This window comes from Haemaphysalis longicornis, unplaced genomic scaffold (genome assembly GCF_048455015.1).
Source record: "Haemaphysalis longicornis isolate Haplotype H1 unplaced genomic scaffold, Haemaphysalis longicornis Haplotype H1 scaffold_371, whole genome shotgun sequence".
In the NCBI taxonomy this organism is placed as follows: domain Eukaryota; kingdom Metazoa; phylum Arthropoda; class Arachnida; order Ixodida; family Ixodidae; genus Haemaphysalis; species Haemaphysalis longicornis.
This window is the reverse complement of record NW_027526356.1, coordinates 30,066-50,704: the sequence shown is the minus strand read 5'-3', so window position 1 is coordinate 50,704 and position 20,639 is coordinate 30,066. Positions and strand designations below refer to the sequence as shown.

At 45.7% G+C, this 20,639-nt stretch overlaps 1 protein-coding gene across 1 annotated transcript in view; it reads left to right on the top strand.

The window, feature by feature from the left end:
• The window catches only part of LOC144178015 (uncharacterized), a 28,202-nt gene extending 7,812 nt beyond the window's left edge, over positions 1-20,390 (top strand). The window contains exons 4-10 of the mRNA XM_077705558.1: positions 4,732-4,767; positions 5,767-5,866; positions 11,119-11,261; positions 15,671-15,718; positions 15,840-15,878; positions 18,535-18,685; positions 20,279-20,390. Coding sequence (XP_077561684.1) covers positions 4,732-4,767; positions 5,767-5,866; positions 11,119-11,261; positions 15,671-15,718; positions 15,840-15,878; positions 18,535-18,685; positions 20,279-20,334 — 573 coding nt within the window. The 3' untranslated portion in view covers positions 20,335-20,390. The remainder of the gene's footprint in view (positions 1-4,731; positions 4,768-5,766; positions 5,867-11,118; positions 11,262-15,670; positions 15,719-15,839; positions 15,879-18,534; positions 18,686-20,278) is intronic.
• Positions 20,391-20,639: the final 249 nt, after the last annotated feature.

The window sequence follows — 20,639 nt, the reverse complement described above, 5'->3', positions numbered from 1 at the left end:
CATTCATTCATTCATTCAGTGAGTTGACTAGTAAAAGAAATAAATGTGAATAAATCTGAGCAAATGATAAATAATCACGCTGCAAGCATCCTTTTAGAAGCATCCTTTTAGAAGGTAGAACAAGTAGAGGAGTAAAACGATCTGAGACAGGCTAATTAGGGCCTATTCCAATCACTGTAAAGATCTCCGGCACAGAATAGCTACGGCGGGACGTGCAGTAGAAATGCACTCCCAAATAATTAGGAGTGAACAACGGGTGTCACTGCACCAAGTATGCGACCAATGTAGGCTGACGGTGATGAAGTATGGAGAAGAAACTTGGCTTTTTACTAAACAACTTGGAAGAAAACGTTTACAAGTTGCGTCTCGAAAAAATGGTTCCTACATCTCTCAATTACCACCTTAAGGAACAATGCGCTCATTTCCATCCAGCGCAAACGGGGTTCCGACCAAACCTTTGCACACACGACAACCTCCGTAGACCTTCGCAAGGCGTTTGACACAGTCTCTCACGAAGCCATCATTCAGTCATTGGAAGAAGCTCGTCCTGGCACACGAATCGTAAACATGGTAAAAGCGTTCTTGCATGACCGCACATTCGAAATATGTAGCGGGCGTAGCCAACCACGTCACTACACAAAAGGGTAGAGTGCCCCAAGAGGCAATCCTCTCACCAGCCTTATTCAACTTAATGATGAGAGGGCTTGAAAATTGCCTTCACGATCACGCTACGGGAATTCATTTTACTATATACGCCGATGATATCCCCATCTGGACTAACCCAGGGCAGAATGCCACAACGGAACAATCAGTAACTGCCGTTCAAACTGCCCTGGATGCTTTATTTGCGTACCTTCTACGAACTGGCATGTACCCATTGGCTGAGAAAACCCAGTGCATTCTCCTAGGAGGGTCACAGGAAGAAAGAGACAAAGTGAGTCTGAAGCTCGGGGATCAACTAATCATCAGATCACCTACTCACCAGGTTCGCATCTTGGGCGTACTACTTCATGAGAAAGGGGATGCTCACGCATGACTTAAAGAGGTCACGCCTACATGGATGAAGATCCTTCACCTCATTAAGAGGATTTCCCATCGCAGTGGGGGTGCGGGTACGAAGGTCACCCGCATGTTACTAGCAGAACTTCTAGCCTCGGGGTTTGACCTCACTCAGGCTCAAAAAAAAATAGAGGTGTTGCACCGAGCCATGCCTGTTAATACGGGCCTTCACCGGCACGCGCGTGTACAAGAGCTCCATCGTTTCACACATATTCCTGCAATAGCTTCAACAATCGAACAGTGGAGGCGCAATCACTCAAGGCGCCGCACATGGACTCTTTCTGGTCAACGCTTACTATTGCTGGACTACCCCGTGCCCTATACCGACCTGCCAAACAATCCTCCAAAGATTCCACCATGAGAGGATGAAAATGTCTGCCGGCTCAATCCTATTACCCGAAAGAGTACCGAAGCGTCCCATGCTTTCCAGCGTTTCGCTCAGGCTGCCCGTGCCGATGCCGATCCTGGGGCCATTTTCACAGACGCCTCCTGGGATTCTACCACCCACCGCGCAGGCATTTCTTTCTACCACCCTCAATGTGACGTGCGCCGTGGCTTGGTGCTCCAGTAGAATGATCAGGAGTGCCCCACGTCTTGTGAACTGGTGTTGCACGCTATTCATATGGCCCTGGACCTTTATCGCAACAAGAGTCTCAAGGCGCCTTTCCCCCAGGGAAGCGCCTCAGCATTTACGCAGATTCCCTTCAGGCCATCAAAAAACTACAGCAGATTCCACGGCATGGCTTCCTAACTCATCAAATTAAGAGCAGTTGCCGTGCACTTTCCGTACAAAACAACGTGGATGTACATGTGACCTGGGTTCCCGGACACGCGGGCGGCTTCGGAAATGAGGCCGCTCACGCTTTGGCGAGCGCGCTTCTCAAATCCCGCTTGCCGTCACAGGAACACAGGTTCACTATCGTCCGTCCACTCTAGGACCCCGAGAACCAGCGTGACTTCGTGAAGCAACGTGGACGGCATGTGCTCCTCGCAATGGTCCCTTTGACCCCCATACATTACCGGGCGGACTGCCGCGTGCAGTCGAGGTTTTTATCCATAAGGCTCGAGCTGGTGCGGCACTCATTGATGTCATTGCTAAATGGCGAGCCTGCAACCCTCGTCATGGACCCCAGCAAACTGAAGACATTGAGCCCTCCCATCACGACGTCACCTGTCGAACATGCTATCTGGGGTCCGCCCCACTATGCAGCATCTTATGTGGGAGGGTCCGGGACTTGAGACTATTCGCCCGCGTCATCGCCACCAAATTCCGACGTACGACTACTGGATCTCGCCACCACAGTACAGGCATGCAGCCCAAGTCCTGAGTTCCATCTGGGACTTCGCACGCGAGGCTGACATTCTGAAACGGACTTAATTTTACCCCTTTCTTTCCCGCCCTACTATCGTTATAAGCCTCTGAGCCAGCCCTTTCCTTAACAAAGTTATATCTATCTATCGATGAGCTCAACGGGCCATTGAACGAACGTTCCATATCAACGGCCATGGAATGAAGGATAACATGAGTAACGTTCACTGACAGGAAACAAGCCCCCTGGATTAGGGAAGAAACTTGGGTGCAACACACCATAATTAAAATTATGAAAAAGATGGGCTTGAGCTAGCCGTGTAGTAAGGCAAAAAGGCAACTGGTGTGGCACCTGGGTAACACAGTGGTTAGAGAGCGACGAGTTTAGAAGGTAAGGGAAGGCAGTACTCGGTGGAGGGACGGAGTAAGAAAATTCGGATGGAAGGTTCGCTTCTTGAGTAGCGAAGGACAGGAGTGGTTGGGGGTCAATGGGAGTGCCCTTCGTTTTGTAGTGAGCTTAAGGGAAGTTGACCATGAATAATAAAATTGCGCCCACCTCCCTGCGAGGGAAACCCTGTGTAGATGCGACGCATCGTGGGGTTCACTTGGTGTTTCCGTTGGATTGATTCTGAAATCGCGTGAAACGTGTGGGGAACGCGTATGGTTATTATGTTTTATGATTATTATTATGTTTTATTGGCCAATCTTGGTTGATCTCTAAGTGGTGTGCTTGGGGCTTCGCTGTCGTAACGACCTTTACTCCATCATTGTTGCTGTAAGTGGGAGCTTCTTTTCTTTTATTGCAAGTGTTAAGCATTGTCCCATCATGCGTTGTATCAGTAGCTTCTTGACGTAGTTTGAATGAGTCAAGGATATAAGGCGTGCTCGTAGCAGGTGTTAAAACATTTTTCTTTAAATTACACACTTGCACGCTTCCTGTTAAAACTTGGATGAAAGATCGGGGTCTGTTTATAGCTTGGTCGACAGACTGTCGGCTCTGTACTCGACCAGAGACAATTGATCACTGCTTTGTAGACTGCAGAGATGCTGTCTTTTTTCTGGGACATTCTACAGCGAACGCTCAAAAAAGACATGGATATTACGCCTTTCTCTATCCGGTTTTTGCCATTCGACTAACCTTGTGAGCCACCTTATGACATGTTCGTGTTGATTGGTTTGTACAGTCTGTGGCGATGCCGCTTATGTGATAGGCATGCTGAGCCACCAAGATAAACTAAGTCTTATTTCCGAGAAACTGTGGCATTTGTACATAGTGGGTATAGTTCGCTTGACCAACCACCTGACTGGTTCCCTCTTTTGAAAGCTTGTGTGTGTTTGCCTGAATTTTGATGTATATTTGCTTCTCATAACTTCAGGGTATTCTTTTGTTTGCTTGTATTCGTCGTACTGCAACGTCTGAGCGTATTTTCCCATGTAATAAAGAAAAAAAAAATTTGTGGCGAAGTGGGAAGAGCAACATGTACCTCTCATTCCGCCCACAGGGTCGTGGGATCGAAACCGGGTCCCGCTAAATATTATTTTTTTATAGTGTAGGCGGAGGGGTGTGGACGAGAGAGGAGCATCGGGGAGGAGGGGGGTTGATCGGCGGAGAGTGCAGCTTGCGCGGTGAGGAAAATGGGGGAGGGGCGGATGACAACAACGCCGACGCTGCATGGACAAGGCGAGTGAATGAGATGCAGTCGCATCTAAAATCAACCGTGATATGGAATTTCAATGACCTGGACGGGGCAGAACCTCCCCGCCACAACAGAAGAGGTAAAAATATTTTATGGGAGCTGTGCTAGGAATATGTATTGAGGTTGTATTGCTACATCAGTTGCTGCTAGATGGAGGCTTTTGGGAAGCGCAATACATTTGATTTTCTTCTCAAACACTTAGGGCCGTATTATAAGTCCCTCCTCCACTCCGCGTGCTCCTTCCATTCGGCTGAAGGCAGGATTCCGCAATGTTTATGCAGGGGGAAATCGATTTCAATGTTCTCCTCCGCTGGAGCCTCGAGTGGAGAAATTCAGAATCCAAGCGCTAAAGTCGCGATTCCAAATTATGCTTCAATTTTTCACGCTTGCTTTAGTGCCGTTTCGACTGAAATGAAACGACAATACGCTCATAAAAAGGCAGTTGCCAGAGATTGTAGCGCGGTTTTGTTCTTGATGAACTAAAGCTAACCTATAAACACATAAATTAACACGGCCCTCATGTCCTAAATTTGTTGTTATCGTTGCTGGGTCTCCACTCGAACTAAACACTGTGAAGAATAGTAGCTAAAGAATTTTCAGTAAGAAAGAAAACAGTGTCTACCTCAAGCTGGAGTGAAGATTTAATCCACCCTGCATTTTTTCCAGAACCAAACAGCACCCCCTGCAAAACAACTTGCCCAAGTAAGTAACTAAAACAAGCAACAAAAATCAACGCATTCAGTAAGAAAGCGAAGCAAAAAAAGAAATGCATAACTACAAAATAGGAGGCATCTCTTAATTCCTGGACAAGTTTTTTGAGCGCCTTATGCAAATATTTACGTTGAAATGAAGAAATATATAAGAATAAGCAACGCAATTATTTATAGTTTCTTGGAGACAGCGTGCAGGAAAGGTTTAGCAGAACCTTTATGTCTCCTTACAAAGTAGAACCCTGAAGTTAAAAAGTCCGGGTTCTCCGAGGCGTATGTATTACTAAAGTGAGGATATTCTATTAAATGAAAAGTGTGGACAGTGTTGAAAAAATGTATGATTTCGACTTTTACAGGTTGCAAACTCAGGAACAAACTAACGAAATCGACGCAGCGTCCATGCAATATGTCGTCCGGAGGTGTTAATTGATCATATCGTAGAAGATGTAGTATGCAGTTCTATGAACGTAAGGTTCAAAGCGAAATCTGTGTTCGCTCAGTGAATCGGCGGGGCATTTCATCATCCGCTCAGAGAAGAAGGCTCAGGGCCGCCTGGAGGCCGAGTGAAGCGACGAAGAAGTTGAAGCTCACTTTGACTAGCTTGCTGACGGGAACAAGTTCCCCTCTAAAGTGAACATTCTTATTAACAGCGATGCTGCTTGAGCTGGCGTTGGGCCGGCGATTGAGGGCAGCAAAACACAGCCGTGCGAAGACGTTATCGCTCCCGCCGGCACCGCTAGGCTTTCTAGAACACTCTTACCAGCGTTCGTGGAGGTTTCTCTCGAGTGCTCTTCGTCTCGCCAGTTCTCGTGCGTTCGCGCCTCAAGTGGGAAGCGCAGAAAAGCTCGCTGTGTAGACGCCGCAAAAAAACTGTACTCTAGCAGGTTTGCTAAAGACGGGGCATGATCTGCCTGCGTATATCTCATTTATGCATGCTAGCGTGTAGCGCTACAGCAATGATGCGTAAATATATTGTTCTTTCCTCTTGCAGTGCCTATACAGCACAGGAGCCACGCGAATATTCCTCGGTCTGCTTCTCCGAGGGTTTAGGCAGTCCATCAAGTTTTTCTTAGACCTTGCTTCTCCAGGATGTAAGTGGCGGTTTTTACAATCTTCATTATTAGTTTAGCATTTGTTACTAGTTTTCAATCACGAACAACAAGTGTACGAGAATGTTTCACAGCGGCAGTATAGGTATTTAAAGACAGAATATTAGTTTCTATAACCCATCCAGTTATTCACACAAACGCACACGATCGTTTTGGCTGGGATGAAGGGGGCCTGGCTAAAGAAAAAAATTTTTAAGAATGCGGTCTAAATGGACTGTTTCAAGTATAAATAACTCATCGTAATACTACCTTGGTCCCCATCCTAACACGCAATTTGAAGACAAGCTTGTGTGCTTAAGGAAGTAATGTAGAAAGATGCGGACAAAATGGACTGTTTAAGGTATTACTTAGAGATGCCAAGGTGAATCCAAATCTTCATGATTTCTCCCTTTCGTTGAAGCGAGAGTTTAAAATTCCGCTTCAACTAAATCTTGATTTGCCCCTCTCGCTTCCCTTCGGAGGTGCTGCAGCTGGATGTGGTTCCTCTAGTTGCGGAGGAGCCCTGCGGCTCGTACTCGCCCGCCACTTGAATGCCGAGAAGGCGCATTCAGGGTTTGTCAGAAGACCACCAGATGCGGTGCTTGTTTTCGCATATACTGACCTACCGATGCGTCGAAAGAGCACGTGAACTCGTGCCAGAAAAATTACCCGAGAACATTCCTGCAGCGTACAGGGCATCCAGGCCCGCACGATGAATCGTGCAGAAAAAGAACGTCTTCGACAAGATCGAAATGTGGCGTAGACCGTGAATGTGTGCTGGGTATTCTGGCTCGAAGACGCAAGTCAAGGCAGCAATGCGGGGCGGCAATAAAAGACGACGAGCGTTGGGACATTTACGGCCAGAAGCGACGAGCGAACGAAAAATGCCACATGCACTGTAGTCTGAACCCAATTTTGAATGACTCCTGAGCAATCATTTCAAACGGTTCTGTGCTTCAACTCCATAATGCAGTTAAAATTGCTGCCATCAATGGCAATGTAAACATCACTTCCCTTCCCTTTAGGTCGCTTCCTTTAGGTCGCTTCCTTTTAGGTCACTTCTTACATCTGCGTGGAACTTCGCAATTTTTTCAACAAGATGGTGCTAAAATGCAGGAACCAAGCTATACCGTCGGCTTAGACTTGCGCGACCTGGTAGTGATCTGGATGAGTGGCGTGGCGTCGGGGTCACAAAAGCTTGTTCGCTCCTGGGAAGGAGCGTTCAGACTGACTAGGGCCGGCCGGCCCTTTTCAAAGGCGGTTTTCGCCAGCAGAAGGATCTTCAAACATTAGCGGCTGAGGCTGGTTCTCCGCATCACGTGTTTAGCACAGCCTAAGAAAACGCAGCCTTCTCTGTAATGGCGGGGGACGTTTCAGGCAAGTTTGTGTATGCAGACTCGATTACAGACTTAACCATCTTCGATAGGTGATGTTACCCTGCAAAGCGGCCAACGGAAATACGCCATACACCTTGCAGCTTCGTCGGCATGCTTATAAGATATGAGCGCGCTCATAAATCGACCATCACTCAGTAGATTTTAAAGGTTTCAGAACGACCTGGAGGAAGCTTGCTTTTCCAGAAATAGAATATGTGCCTTTCGGGATGCAAGAGAAACATAGCAAATAGCTTAAGTGGTGAGCTGAAAGTTGAGGGTCAATGTTATACAAATTTATACGCTAAAGATCTCTACATCGAAATCAGCATTTAAGTACATGTATTACAGGATCTGCTCCAACTGACACCACAGATGACATGACAGCTGCGCTCAAATGAATAAAAAAACCAGCATATTTCCGTGAGACTACGAAAGCCAATCTGTTGTGCCATCCTGGCCCGCAACCGATGTATACTTTCTGCATATAAGGCATAAACGTGGCGTCTCATTAAGCAGCTTGAAATAAATCTTGGATTAGCGCAAGGGACAATATAGAGAAAACACTAGGAGCTACACTTAGAGAGAGAAAGAGAGAGAGAGAGAAAGAAGAGAGAGAGAGAGAAAGAAGAGAGAGAGAGAGAGAGAGAGAGAGAGAGAGAGAGAGAGAGAGAGAGAGAGAGAGAGAGAGAGAGAGAGAGAGAGAGAGAGAGAGAGAGAGAGAGAGAGAGAGAGAAAGAGAGAGAGAAAGAACAAATATTTAGTGTTCTGGTGGGACGGACGAAGTTCTTAGGGCCTCCACCCAGTAAGACGCACCATTATTCCAAGATGCCTTGGTGCTGGCTGGCTGCCCGGGCCTGTTCCAGCACTCTGGGCTAGTGGTCCGAGACCGCGGACCTGGTCACCTTTTTCACCCACTGCTTATAGGTAGGGTTGGTATTTGGGGTTAGAGTAAAGGTCCTTTGGCGTTCCCATACTACGTGGTATAGGGTGCCAGAAACAGAGCAGAAGTTACAAGTGGCAGGGTATTGGGCGGGGTACATAGCACTTAATAGAGCTTATGAAGATAGGAATTGGCTTGTAGGCGCCGGAAAGTGGTTTCTTCGTCGCTTGTTCGTTGTGAACGAGGTGGTGGGAAGAGACGGCAGTCGTTTTTGTAGAAAAGAAAACAGCAACGTAGTTTGTTGATAGAGGTATGAACGAATAAAATTCGGGGACAAAAAGTGGGCTAGGCAGAGCCGTGATAGGGGCGACTGCAAATCTTTTTAGGAGGCCTTTCTCTTCAAGTGGACACAGCCCAAGTGATGATGATCATGATCACCATGAATAGGAGCACAACACCTGAAAAACAACCGAAATTGTTTTGTCACTTTGGAATATTCACGCTGCAAGTTGGGAGTTTAATGCCATCCACAAAAAAAAATGTTTTTAAAGGAGCCTCGGTAAACCAGTCACGCAGTTTCCACGATTCCTATGCGTTGGAGCGCATCGGAGTAAAGTCAAGTCTAATTGCTGGGTTGGGCGTATCTCTCAATGTTTTAGATGCGGAGCATCTTACAGTCTGGGTATGTCACGCGTCAGCGTCCGCACTCACACTGCGCAAGCGCAACTCTCCTCCTTCCCTCTCTCCCACAGCTGCGCGATACTCTCGCCACTTCTTCTCTCGTACCAGCTGCGTGCACTTCGCTTTCGCTTCTGCCGCGTTCTGGCTTCTGCTTTCGCGGCGCATGCTCGGCGCTTGCGCATCTCTCCTCCTCTCGTCTCCCCTCCTTTAACCTGGAATGTAAATCGGCTAGCGCGCTGAGCGCGTTCAGTTCAGCGCTTGCTGCGGTTGACTCCACTTCACTCCGTTCTTCCGATGAAGTGTGATGGAAGCAACAGTCCCGTAAGTTAGTGGGTTGGCGCAAGCAAGCGTCAGCACCACGAACACAACGGAAACACAACGCAACGCCGAGATGCTGCACATCTACTCAGCGTTCCCTTCGGGAAGATGGGGCTAATTGTTTTATATTAGACTGGCAAACGGACTGGCTGCATACTTAGGCTAAATTACGTCACTGCAATGATTGTAGTAGCCACGGAATGTCGCTGTTGTGTGCGTTCGGGTCTTATATTGAATGCGAAGCACACACAATTACCTTTTACAACACAGCAGGTGTGCTTACATTTGGCTAAAACAGCGGGAATCGTCATGCTGCTAGATTTTAATAATCACTGAACCACCGCAAGCACGTCCAATGAAGCTTGTTCTATTGATATATGGTCACAGCGTCCTCTGATGATGTCTTTAGCCCCAAGAAGACATTTCAGTAACGTATTCTTTGTCAAATGTCACAACTCCCTAATGTTTAGAACGTAGAATCGTGTAGTTTCGCAGAAGGCTACAGTGTTATGAACACACCACTTTACACCACATTTATTTTTTCGTCGGCTCGCTTAAACCGTACGCGATATTACCATGTTTATGGCAGTACAAATATATTTATGACAAAATACCATTGTGAACACTCCCAGAAAGAACACTTGAACCGTATATTTCTAAAGTTTTTACTTGCGATAAAGAAAAATCCCACCATCTCCACAAAGTGGATGATGATGAGAGGGGCGAAGCTAAAATGCTTATCGGTAAAACCGTGAAACATTCGCGCACACATCATATAAAGACTCGACACGTCAAGCTTTCTACCGCTCCGTTGACAAGCCCGTCGACGACGTCGATGTTTGTGGTGATTTTGTAGGGCTTGTTTGGGACGATGAGAATCTCCATGGGTAAGTTGGCGAATTCGGTGTGTGACATTTTAGCCACCTTGGCCGTCGCCTTCTGCAGAGCGCCTTGTGTCGCGTACCCCCGGTACGTGTCTTGAGCTCGCAGGCGACGAACGACAACCTCTTCTTCCTCTCCTCCTTGTTGGGTAGCAACGAACGCGTCAAGCGTTATGACCTCTTCGGCCAATCTTTGGTTGGCCAATCCCTAGGGAGATCCTGCCACAATCATCATCAATCTGCCGTGTACAATGTGCGGTGTACGGCCGGGACAGGGCCCGAGCAAGAGGAGCTTCGCCCTTAAAAGCAGCACTCCGATTATTGCCGCCTGATAACTACTGCGGACAGCCATTACGTTGTACCAGTGTATAGTGCTATCACCCGTTGCATGTCCCTGATGTGGAAGTTTGCGGAAACATACATGTGTCAACTTTATGTACAATACAGCTGTCATGTAGGGAAGGCACGGAACTAATGCTGTCCAGGTAATGTCCGCAAACCAAACTTGGTGTGGTGGCCCTGCTCCTGAGGCACAATTTTTTACAAGGAAAAAATCGCCGAAATGAGGTGGAATAAAATGCGTGTACGTAGCGAATAAGACTTCTGCCAGAAAATCAAAGTTTCGGGATAGATTTCTCTTCAAAGTAAGTTATTGCAAATGTGTGTGCGGTGAGATTAGACATCTTAGCGGCAATATTGTGTTCCTAAAAGGTTGGAATCCTTACGGTAAAATGATTCTGTGCTGAGTGCACACTTACGAGTTATCTGCAAGGGGCGCTTGTAGCATTACGCAGTAAAGGACTCCGGAGAGAACCACAAGTGATTTCGACTACTTCCCGAGCAAATGGGTTGGCTTCAGAAACCCCTTTTAAATTCTATGATCGTAAAACGTTACCCTGAAAGCGTTCGTTAATGGGCAGGACAGCTATATTATGAAAACCTATTTTAATTTACGAACTATTAGGACGAGAGCGTAGAAATATTGTCAAATATCTGAATGCACGGTATCCGAAAAACACTTCTGCACACCCAGGAAGCGGTAATTTTGTGCCCTAACCAAAAGTCCCTGCTTGCATGCTCTTAGTTGTATTTTAAAGTTATATTGTTTTCATTCTACAGCCAGCTATATGATTCAAGACATTCTGGACGTACTCAGCCCCCAATTCGAATTATACGGCATCGAAGCCAGGCAGCTGCATGCCAAACATGGATGCCATCAGCATGTTAACATTACCGTTCCTGAAAATTTGGGAATAAAACAGGTGAGTGGCATTTATTTCTTTATATATATTTTTACATCGATCTGCTCTAAGGGTTTCAAGACATGCTTGTTTGTACGAGTTACAAGCATTTGTTTGTACGAGTTACAAGCATTTGGTGAAATAAATGTTTCGGTACGCCACGCACTAGTAAAATATTATAGAGGTCTTGTGGAAAGCTGTTTATTCATGCTGTTTGTTGCTTTTATGAAAACAGAGAGAGGACTTTTGTAACTCACAATCAGTGGAGGAAGGGAAGGAACTAGTCAGTAAGGTTTTTTAACAAAAGGTGAACGGCTTTTTCTTCACTTCGCGAGAATATGTTGCGTCTCGTTCCCCGCACTTTTCAATATTTACGTATTTTATTGAGATGGAATCAGTGAAGCTTTTGAGGAAATTAGAAAAATATTCCCACAGGGTAGCAGTGCTATTTGTAACCCTCAAAATAAAACTTTAAGCAGCTACTAAAACAAATTGGTACCTGCTCCATGGCAAAACCCTATTTCTGTAACTTTTAAAGTTTGAAGGTTCGCGAAAAGCTCGTATGCAAGTTTTGGAAGGGATCCCTGTTTGTTACTTGGAATTGTTTAATGGTTGTTCGTGACTTTAGACGTGTATACACATGAAGATTCCTTTGAAGTTTATTGCTCCGGATGTAGTTTTGAAGAATTGTGTACATACTGAAGGACAAGAAAGATATTTTTCCCGTGCAAACCTGCACTCGATGCGGTAGCTGTTCTTTGTCACTATTCTTAACCGATATCTGCCAGTAAAAGCAAACCCATTTGCTGTTACAGTGATATATCTATAAAAGGCGCCAGAAAATACATAGGACAACGGCGATGCCTTTATGTTACGCCGTGTGACGAGAAATTTAATAGACAAGTGGGCAACTCAGAGTTGTGTGCGTTCGAAAAACATTCGTCAGAAGTCTGGATATAATTTTGTTGCCGGGCTCTTCACACACGCAGAAACAAACGCCCTAGCCCTGATTCTTTTGTGGGACATGCAGTCATCTGCCTTCAGCCACTTAGGACGCGCTCCGAGTAAACGATTTGTTTCGTGCAAAACTCAGAATTCCCGGCTGAAACATTTTGAATGGCTCCTGTTAGACGGCCGTCTAATGATTCAGTTGATACTCAGGTACATAAATGAAACTCGCTCGACATTCGCAATATTTCCGACGTAATTGCAATATGTAGCATTGCAGAAAAAATTATAGGCATGCGGACGAGGACAAGGACAGAGAACAAACACCATGGAGCGCTCTGCACTGCAACACCAACTAACCCGGTAATCCGTAATCATGCAATATAGGGCTTGCGCTGACAACACTGTAGCGGCCATCTTAGAGCACTGCTTGCGCGGTGGAAGGCTGTGAAATTGTCTACCGTTGTTATATTGAGAAGTGCTGTGAAAACTGATAGTAGTGCTCCAGAAGGAGCTACGGTGACGTCACCTGTATAATATGTATATTAGGTTTACATCAATATACGCAAGCACCATACGCGACTCCTATTAATAAGCATATTCCCAGTGCACATCTTTATCATTTGATTCCAATTAAGGCTGGAACTACACGAGCGGGACCTCTGTTCTTGCGCCCGCTTTTATCTCGAACAATTCGTAGCCTTTCTGGGTTATTTCAAGTCTTTGTTTTTATCACTTGCTATCTCCAAAACAAACACAACGTGTTTTCTCCAAATGCATGGGCACTCTAGGTTATCCACTTACATACCTCCTCAAATGTGCCAAGGTTTTTAGGTGCGGAGCACCTTGGTACCGCACAATGTCCGTCCGCGTCTGTGCGCATATCATTTGCAATCCCAAAAAATCACACAGGCACCGGCAGGATTGGAACCTGTGTCTGGTAGATCAGACAGAGTTAGTGTCAGTCGTATTACCAATTGGGCTAAGACCGTGAGTTAGTACCCGAGAGTAAAATGGCTTACTCCCTCGCCTGTAACGGTGCGGAGTACCTTAGGACCTCCCAATGTCCGTCCGTGTCCATCCGTGCGCACACCACTACCAAGCGAAAATCATGCGAAACTCAATTTGAGGCGTGAGTTGCAGTTTAATTTATGGAATAATCAAGGTGCAACTCACGGCTCAAATCGAATGACGTTCGGGGCGCAAATCAGATGTCACTCGGGGCGCAACTTGGATGTCATTTCGAGTCACCGTACTCCGCACCCTCGCCATAATCCACGGAGTGAAGATGCCCCCATTTTATTTGCAGTAAATTATCGGGAGAACTATGACTTTCGCCGGCAGTTTTAGTAGTTTGGAGCGGTTCGGCCTACATATGACTTCATATAGAGGACCTGTTCAAACTTTTGGCCAGAAGGTTGAATCAAGGGACAGACCATATTGCCCCATGGATCTCTGGAGTGGGGGGGGGGGGGGGGGGACACTCTCAAAAAACAGCCGAACGAATGCTTCTGCCACAACCACCGCTACCAGACAGAGAGACGGGCAAGCCGACGGGCGTACAGACTCACAAACAGAACAAAACTTTCGCATTTGCTAGTCCAAAAAAGACTGCGGGTTAAAAAGGATTATTTCGCCTTTTAATAAATTCGATACTTAGAGCAGAAAACACCTCCGTAAAAAAAACTTCGTCGTAGTGGCTCAATATTAACGGCGTTCTGCTAGAAAAAAGGAGACAAGAATTCAGCTGTTCCCTTCAGCAGTGGTTTTCTTGTTGGGCAAGAGGCAAGAAGTTCCAAGAATGTGGGGCACAGAAATCTTCAGACCTGCTCCGCCTCAAAATCCGCGCGTTCCGGCGTAAAACTCAAATCATCTCTGCTAGGCGAATGATTCTATTCTTCATCAGCAGGAGCCGTCTGGAAAGTGCACACAGTCATTGTAAAGCACGTGGTCATCTTTCTCACGCACAAAAACGCAGCGCTGTCGTCAGTTTATCAGCTCATAATAAAGGACAATGAATAGACGAATGGCATCACGTCTATTATTCAATACCAACATACGCGGCACCGAGGTCCACCCAACTTAGTTTTTTCTTCGCTGTTTGTATTTTGCAGGTAGTCGCGCATACCGAGGAGGGTTCAGGCAGCAGCCTCGTGAAAAACATTACCGCACCAAACGTTGCGAGATAGAAAAGGGGCTTTACGTGAGCAGTGAAACAAAATATAAATGGCACTGGAGACACATTCGCCACAGTACTTCAACGTCCGGATGCTTGCGGCACGGCGGGATGAACGCATGTCTGCTTGCTGTCGTGCGGGCTCCTCCAAGTTTGCTGGCGGCGGCTGGCCTCTCCTGGCTGGCGGCACTACGAGCTGGCTACTCTTCCCACTCTGTCAGCTGCCGCAGCGGTCATCTAGCATTCCTCCGCCGCGCCACGCCACCGTCCATCGCCCAGTATTTCCACGGCTCCTTCAAAGATGGAAGGAGATGTGGCCCGCGGTAATTCGAACGCAGCAACGCGACAGTTCACAGGGAAGAATCCCACACTTTGCCCCCTTAGAGAAGAAAAAACAGCTAAAAAAGTTCTTGGCTCATTGCAACGCATACACAACAGTCCCTCCCGGTACCAGTAACTTGGCATTTCAGCACGTAGATCTTTGTGCGTAGTTGAGGCAGTCACGAAAAAGTTAACGGTGATGAAGATAGAGGCGGTGCACCAGCAGCCATCGGCGTATTTGTTGGTGCCAAAGGATGACGCACTAGCGAAGGTCGCCGAGGCCAAGACCCAGCTGCTTCAACGAACTGCTACAACCGAAAAAACGCATTCAAAACTATGTTTTATGCAGAAAATACATATTGGGTTGGCTTTCCCGCATTAAACGTGAGGCCCCAAGTGCAACAGTAACAAAAAGTTCCGACAAATGCCGCGCGGGCCGTGTGAACGTCATAAATTTTATTTCAATTGCAAAACTCTTCCCTGCTCTAATCATAGAGGGGGGAGGGCGAGACAGGTATGATGAAGCCTGAGCAGCAGACGGAAGATAGAGGATGGGCACTGACGTCGTAGAACCGGCAGAAGACTCATCTTCTGTAGACATTAGCAGGAATGCGAGCGAGGCGAGCAAATACGCCGCTAGTTTTTTTCTAGCTACCGCCTTCGACTGAGAATTCCTGCTGATGCAATATTGTTATGACTTTGTGTTTGCAAGCCAGTACCCATGTTCGTAATAAATGGCAAACGTTGTTAGTGTTTCACAATGAAAAAAGCTTGACAAAAAATTATTTTGTTAACCAACCCCTTATATAATACCCGCTCGAGAAGTCTTTAAGATAATAAGGTGATGTGATGTTCCAGCGTGAAGTCTGTAAAAGTTTCCCTTTTCTCTGCTGTCTTGTGGAGTGTACGCAAGCTTTCCTTGAATAACTCCGGATTTTCGCGCAACTTCTTGGTGCTGTACTGACCGCTACTTTTCTGCGTGCAGTGTGTGAAGCTTGTACAAGCATTCTGCAAGGTCAAGGGAAGACATTCGGTGAGTACAAGTCAAGCTTTATGACACGTTTTGTTTCCTCAAAATGCAATAATGATAAACGCAATTTAGATACCCGTGAGTTATGACGTACTAAATATATTTGTCGTGTTTTCGTGTACAGCATTTTGCTAACTTGGGCTACCTCCTGCCGTCTATAGTCGTAAGTAATGAGCTCACATACTCTTCCGTACTAGTGACAATATTTTAAACATTACTTTGAGGCATACTCGTTAAGGGAAGAACTGTGCCTTATACTTAGAGAATTCAATAACAGAGCGACTGATGCTCAACTTACAAGATAAACAGATAAAATACCACGAAGTGCCTTGAACCACTTCTGTGCTTTAATCCTTCTTGTTGCTCTGGAGTTGTTGCAAATTAAGTTTGCTGCCCCCGCTTAAAAGGGACAGAAGAGTTGCCGAAACAATATTTAAAGCAGAGATCTTCAGCGCCGTCTTATGCGTTTGCGGGACGACACCATTGCAGAATTCGGGGTATGCGGGCGAGCGAACGCGGAGAGCAGCGGAAAATACACGGTTATAGCGAAGAGAGAGGGAGGAAGAGAGCGAAATGCTGCACGAGACGTGCTACATAGCGACGCCCCAACAATAGGTGCGGCCAGAGCAGCGGGCGGCAGTCTTTTTGCGGGTCAGATCATGGGTAAAGTATGGGGTGACAGCGTCTATCGTTATCACAGTTGTCAACAAAGCGCTGAATGAGTGGAAGTACGTCTAATGTGGAGATAAGAATCTGTCCAGAGTGGTGTGTCACTCTACATAGATGCACCTCTCTGCCACATTTGTGCACTCTATATGCAGCACAATCGCAATACTTAAAGAGCGGCGCCCGAATTTGTAACTAGAATATCTAGACCATGACTTTTTTTCTGGTGACACGAGCCAAGTTCCTATACGCTTTGCCTAAATCACGGACGTAGTGGGAAAAAGGGGAGAAATGTGGTGACAGACGGAGATGTTTCTGCCACATTTATGTCGTTGACGGGAAAGGTATGTTAGTAAAAACATTTCCCGCCATGAGCTTCTGTTATTCAAAAACCAAAAATACTTTTTGGCTGCTAAAAATAAACATCTTGTTAAAACGATGGAATAGATGTCGGCGAGGGTCTCTAGCACCACGTAGAGCGAACGCGGGCACAAATAAATAGTGTTGTGCCGTTTAGTGCTATTAAATGTTCTTAATTAAAAATGTCATTGTCTGCGACATTATGAGGATTAATTTATTGCGGGAAACCTGCGGTACATTGCTCCTTTACGAGCATTGACAAAGGAATTCCGGCGTTTACTCCAATATCAAAATGTTCAGGAACTCAGAGAAATGTCTACAAACTTTCAGCCTTCCTATGGCGCTTGTCTATGGTGTGTTAGTTCCTTACTTCTAAATTTCGCTACGAGCAGCGAAAGACGCTGGGCTTTTTTATTGTTATTAAGTTTTATTTTGTTTCTTTTTAACAATAATGTAAATTTACACCAGTAATGCAATGTGGTGCCTTTAGATTACTACTAATATATTTTTCAACAGATGGAAGGTGTAGTGGAGGGCTGGCCGGTTTTTTGCTATTGTTTTAGTATTTCGATCATTATTTTGCGGCTTTTATTTAACCTTCAATTTTTAGAGAAAGTGCATAAGGTGCATATTTTTAATTTCGTTAAATCACGTTAGCAAAATTATTATTCTTTATCATTTTCATTTTTGCTCTTTTGAAAATTTAAGCGTCTCCTAATATGTCATTTTAAAGATTAAATCTGTTACTTAGGACAGTTATGCATTTTTCGGAAATGCAGGGGGTTACACGGCCCTGACGATGCGGGTACTAAGCAAAGCATGCTATGCATTAAAACATACTTTTGAACTTCCCATAAACTCGCTTCAAATGGATGAGTACAAACGAAATTTTCTCTGCTGGCGGAAAGAGAGGGAGAGATTGAAAAAAAAACAGCATTGTGCGCAGCACCAAGGTTCATGTTCCGATTTCAGTCTTCAATTCACCGGGTCCACGTAGTGCTAAAGAATTGTCGAGCAGAACCTGTACGCATGTTTAAAGAGAGCTCCCTGGGCAGCCTGCGTGTTCCCTGTCGGCGAGGGGTACAGCCAAAGGTCCTCCCAGAGAGTGATGCAGGCTAGGTATGGGGTAATGGAGTGTGGGGTGAATTCCCAGAAAGAATGAGGCATGGGTGGCTGGGAAGGACAGGGGGACAGGAAGGATGGCCAGCACGCCGATAGATGCGGGGAGCATTTCTCACGATAAGCTCAGATTTACCGCTTTGAGATAGCTGTATTAGAACGGCCGGTGAAGCTTCTTTGGGCCGCCATGTATATGCGCCAGTATTTCTGTTGTTGCATGTACACGGGCTCGGGTGATTTGTGGTAGTACTTTCTTGCCGTTTTGCGCTAATTACTCCAATAAACCCGCAAGCAAGGCATGAGCCCATTGCTTTTCCAGTTGGGTTGAAGCACGACTTTTATTTTGCAAAAACTCCATTTCACGTCACCCAAACTTTAACAGAAAGTCTTTTGGGTAATGTCGCGTACTGCATACAGGTTTTGTAGGAATTCCCAACGCGCTGGGAGGAATTAGCATAATATTTCTCATTAAAGGCAAAAAAATCTGTATGTGTGAATCTCCCACGTGCATTTGGCTCTAACATTCTAGCAAATTTGAAACTGTACGTTTTGCTATTTTTATAACGTGAATATAAATATCGCGCTTATTTAGGCAAGTTTATACTGACCTGCAAATAGGAACAGTTGCCTTAAAATATCTCTAATACTGTGACTTTCCCATACCTTTGTTGTAGTGCTTTTTTCAAAATGTGCCAGTCGTCAATGTGTGGGAAGTACTGAAGGAGACGTCATGCATTGTGTTGACGACGGTCATCCGTATTCTTGAAGGATCGCCGGCATCACTTCTCGCTAATTTTCTCAAATTTGTCAAGATGCTTCTGAACTGTGAGTATCAGCTCCGAGGTATTTTTATAGAAGCAGTATCTTTGAAGGTGAAGATTCTGTATTTGCATGAAATAACTTTGGGCGCGGGAATATAAACATTTCTACACAAAGGTTTCGTAAAACACATTACTTCAGTAAGAACAGTATTTCTCACAATGAATGCGTATGCTTAAGTCCTTAGCATTTTAGGATGACTACGCCACCTATTTCAGGCGACCTCCCTACGTCGGACGACAGGTTTCTCTTTAGAAACTAGTCATTCATGGTCCGCTCATGCAGGCGGACTAGTTCGGAGGGTAGTTACTGTAACGTCTTCTATGACTGCAATACTCTTTACCCTAGCAATACCCAAGCGATGGGGTTCTCATTCCTTCGTGAGATTTTATGCTCTCTTGGCATGTTTAAAAGCGAAAAGTTTTGTTTTTTACTTGTGATCAGGGCGGTTGGAGCCGCACCCTGTAACTACCCTTGGCGCTAGTCAGGAGGCTGGTCTAAAGGGGTCCAACACCGGCAGACACAGCTGACTTCCTAATAAAAATTCACGGGACGATCACTTTACCTGTTGTGAGTTGGGACCTTAAGTGAGAGGTGAAGGTTTGGTTTGCGTTACGAAGCCAACTTGGCAGCACGACGAGAAAAGCCAGTCTTCGATTTCTTGCCCCTTGAGATAGTGTTAGCCCTTTCTGCATCTACGTATGCTTTGCTTCTTCACGTTCGGAGACAATGCTCTATTTTATGCGTGTGCTTCCGTTTGTTTCTGATACGATGTCCGCATTCTTCCGTGCGGACACCGTGTCAACAGTTCCTCATCGCACTTAAAGGCACTTTTCTATATAAATGCTCACTGAGTTCCGGGACGTGGACAAGTGCGGTGCCGCGGAATGACATTTCGTTGTATTTAGCTGCACCTTTAATTTTCCCAACACATTGTTGTGGACACCATTGATAGCGGCAGAAGAACACGGCCGTAATGCAAGGCGTGGTATTGTCCATAGAACCTTCTGCACCTTCTGCGAAAGACAGTGCAGGCAAGAAAGGCACGTGTATTCACGTTGCCTAGCATGTATGAGAGCTTTACTTCACAGTTGTCAGAAAAACTAGCAATATTTAACACAGAAACGTACAAGCAGTCGCAGTTGCTGCTGTTAAATACTTTAAGCGCGAACTTCCATTGTTTTCGTTGGTCTGTCAGGGTGCTGGTCTGTCGGTCGTCCACAATGACACAATGCGGAGCTCGCCCGCTCTTAGTAGCGCAATTATATATGATAGCGCTACATGTCTCTATCGCCCGGTGACCTTAGTTGTTTCCAAGTGTAATTGCGTTTGTTTGTGATCCCGGCACCGGTAATACCGCAAGCACCAACAACTGCTAATGCACCAGGAGCAGAGCCCCGAAGGTTAAGATGGGAAGATAAGCGTATTAAACGATTTTAAGGCTTACAATTTTGGCGTCCGAGGGGATGTAACAAACCAGAAAGCAAGATCACAATGCGAAAAATTAACGTTAAAGCCAATGAAAGAAATACGGATAACCAAAAAAATCCTTAGCCACTGAAAAGAAAATCTCCTGATGTGTTTCTCTTTTTGTTGCAGGTGAACAGGTTATGATGATACCTAATACGGCAGAAAGAAGCCTTCTCAACAAATAGATATTTGTTGGCTAGCGACTTTGCGAGGAGAGTTGTGAAATAAAATGTTTCCGAAAATTAAAATTTGTTTTTCTAATAGTAAAATAAGTAACCACAAGGGATCAAGGTTCATGATGACGCGGAATATTATTAGCAATACATCAGAGGCTAACAAAATCAGGGAGCGCTACGATAACGTCCCGCAAGATTTCGCGTCGATCAAGCGTGTACGTGGTTGCAGAGAAAGAAGGTGCAATGCGAATGTTCTTGGTAGATGAGCGTGCTCTACACAAAACTCACTTATATTATAGCGTCTAAGAATGCTG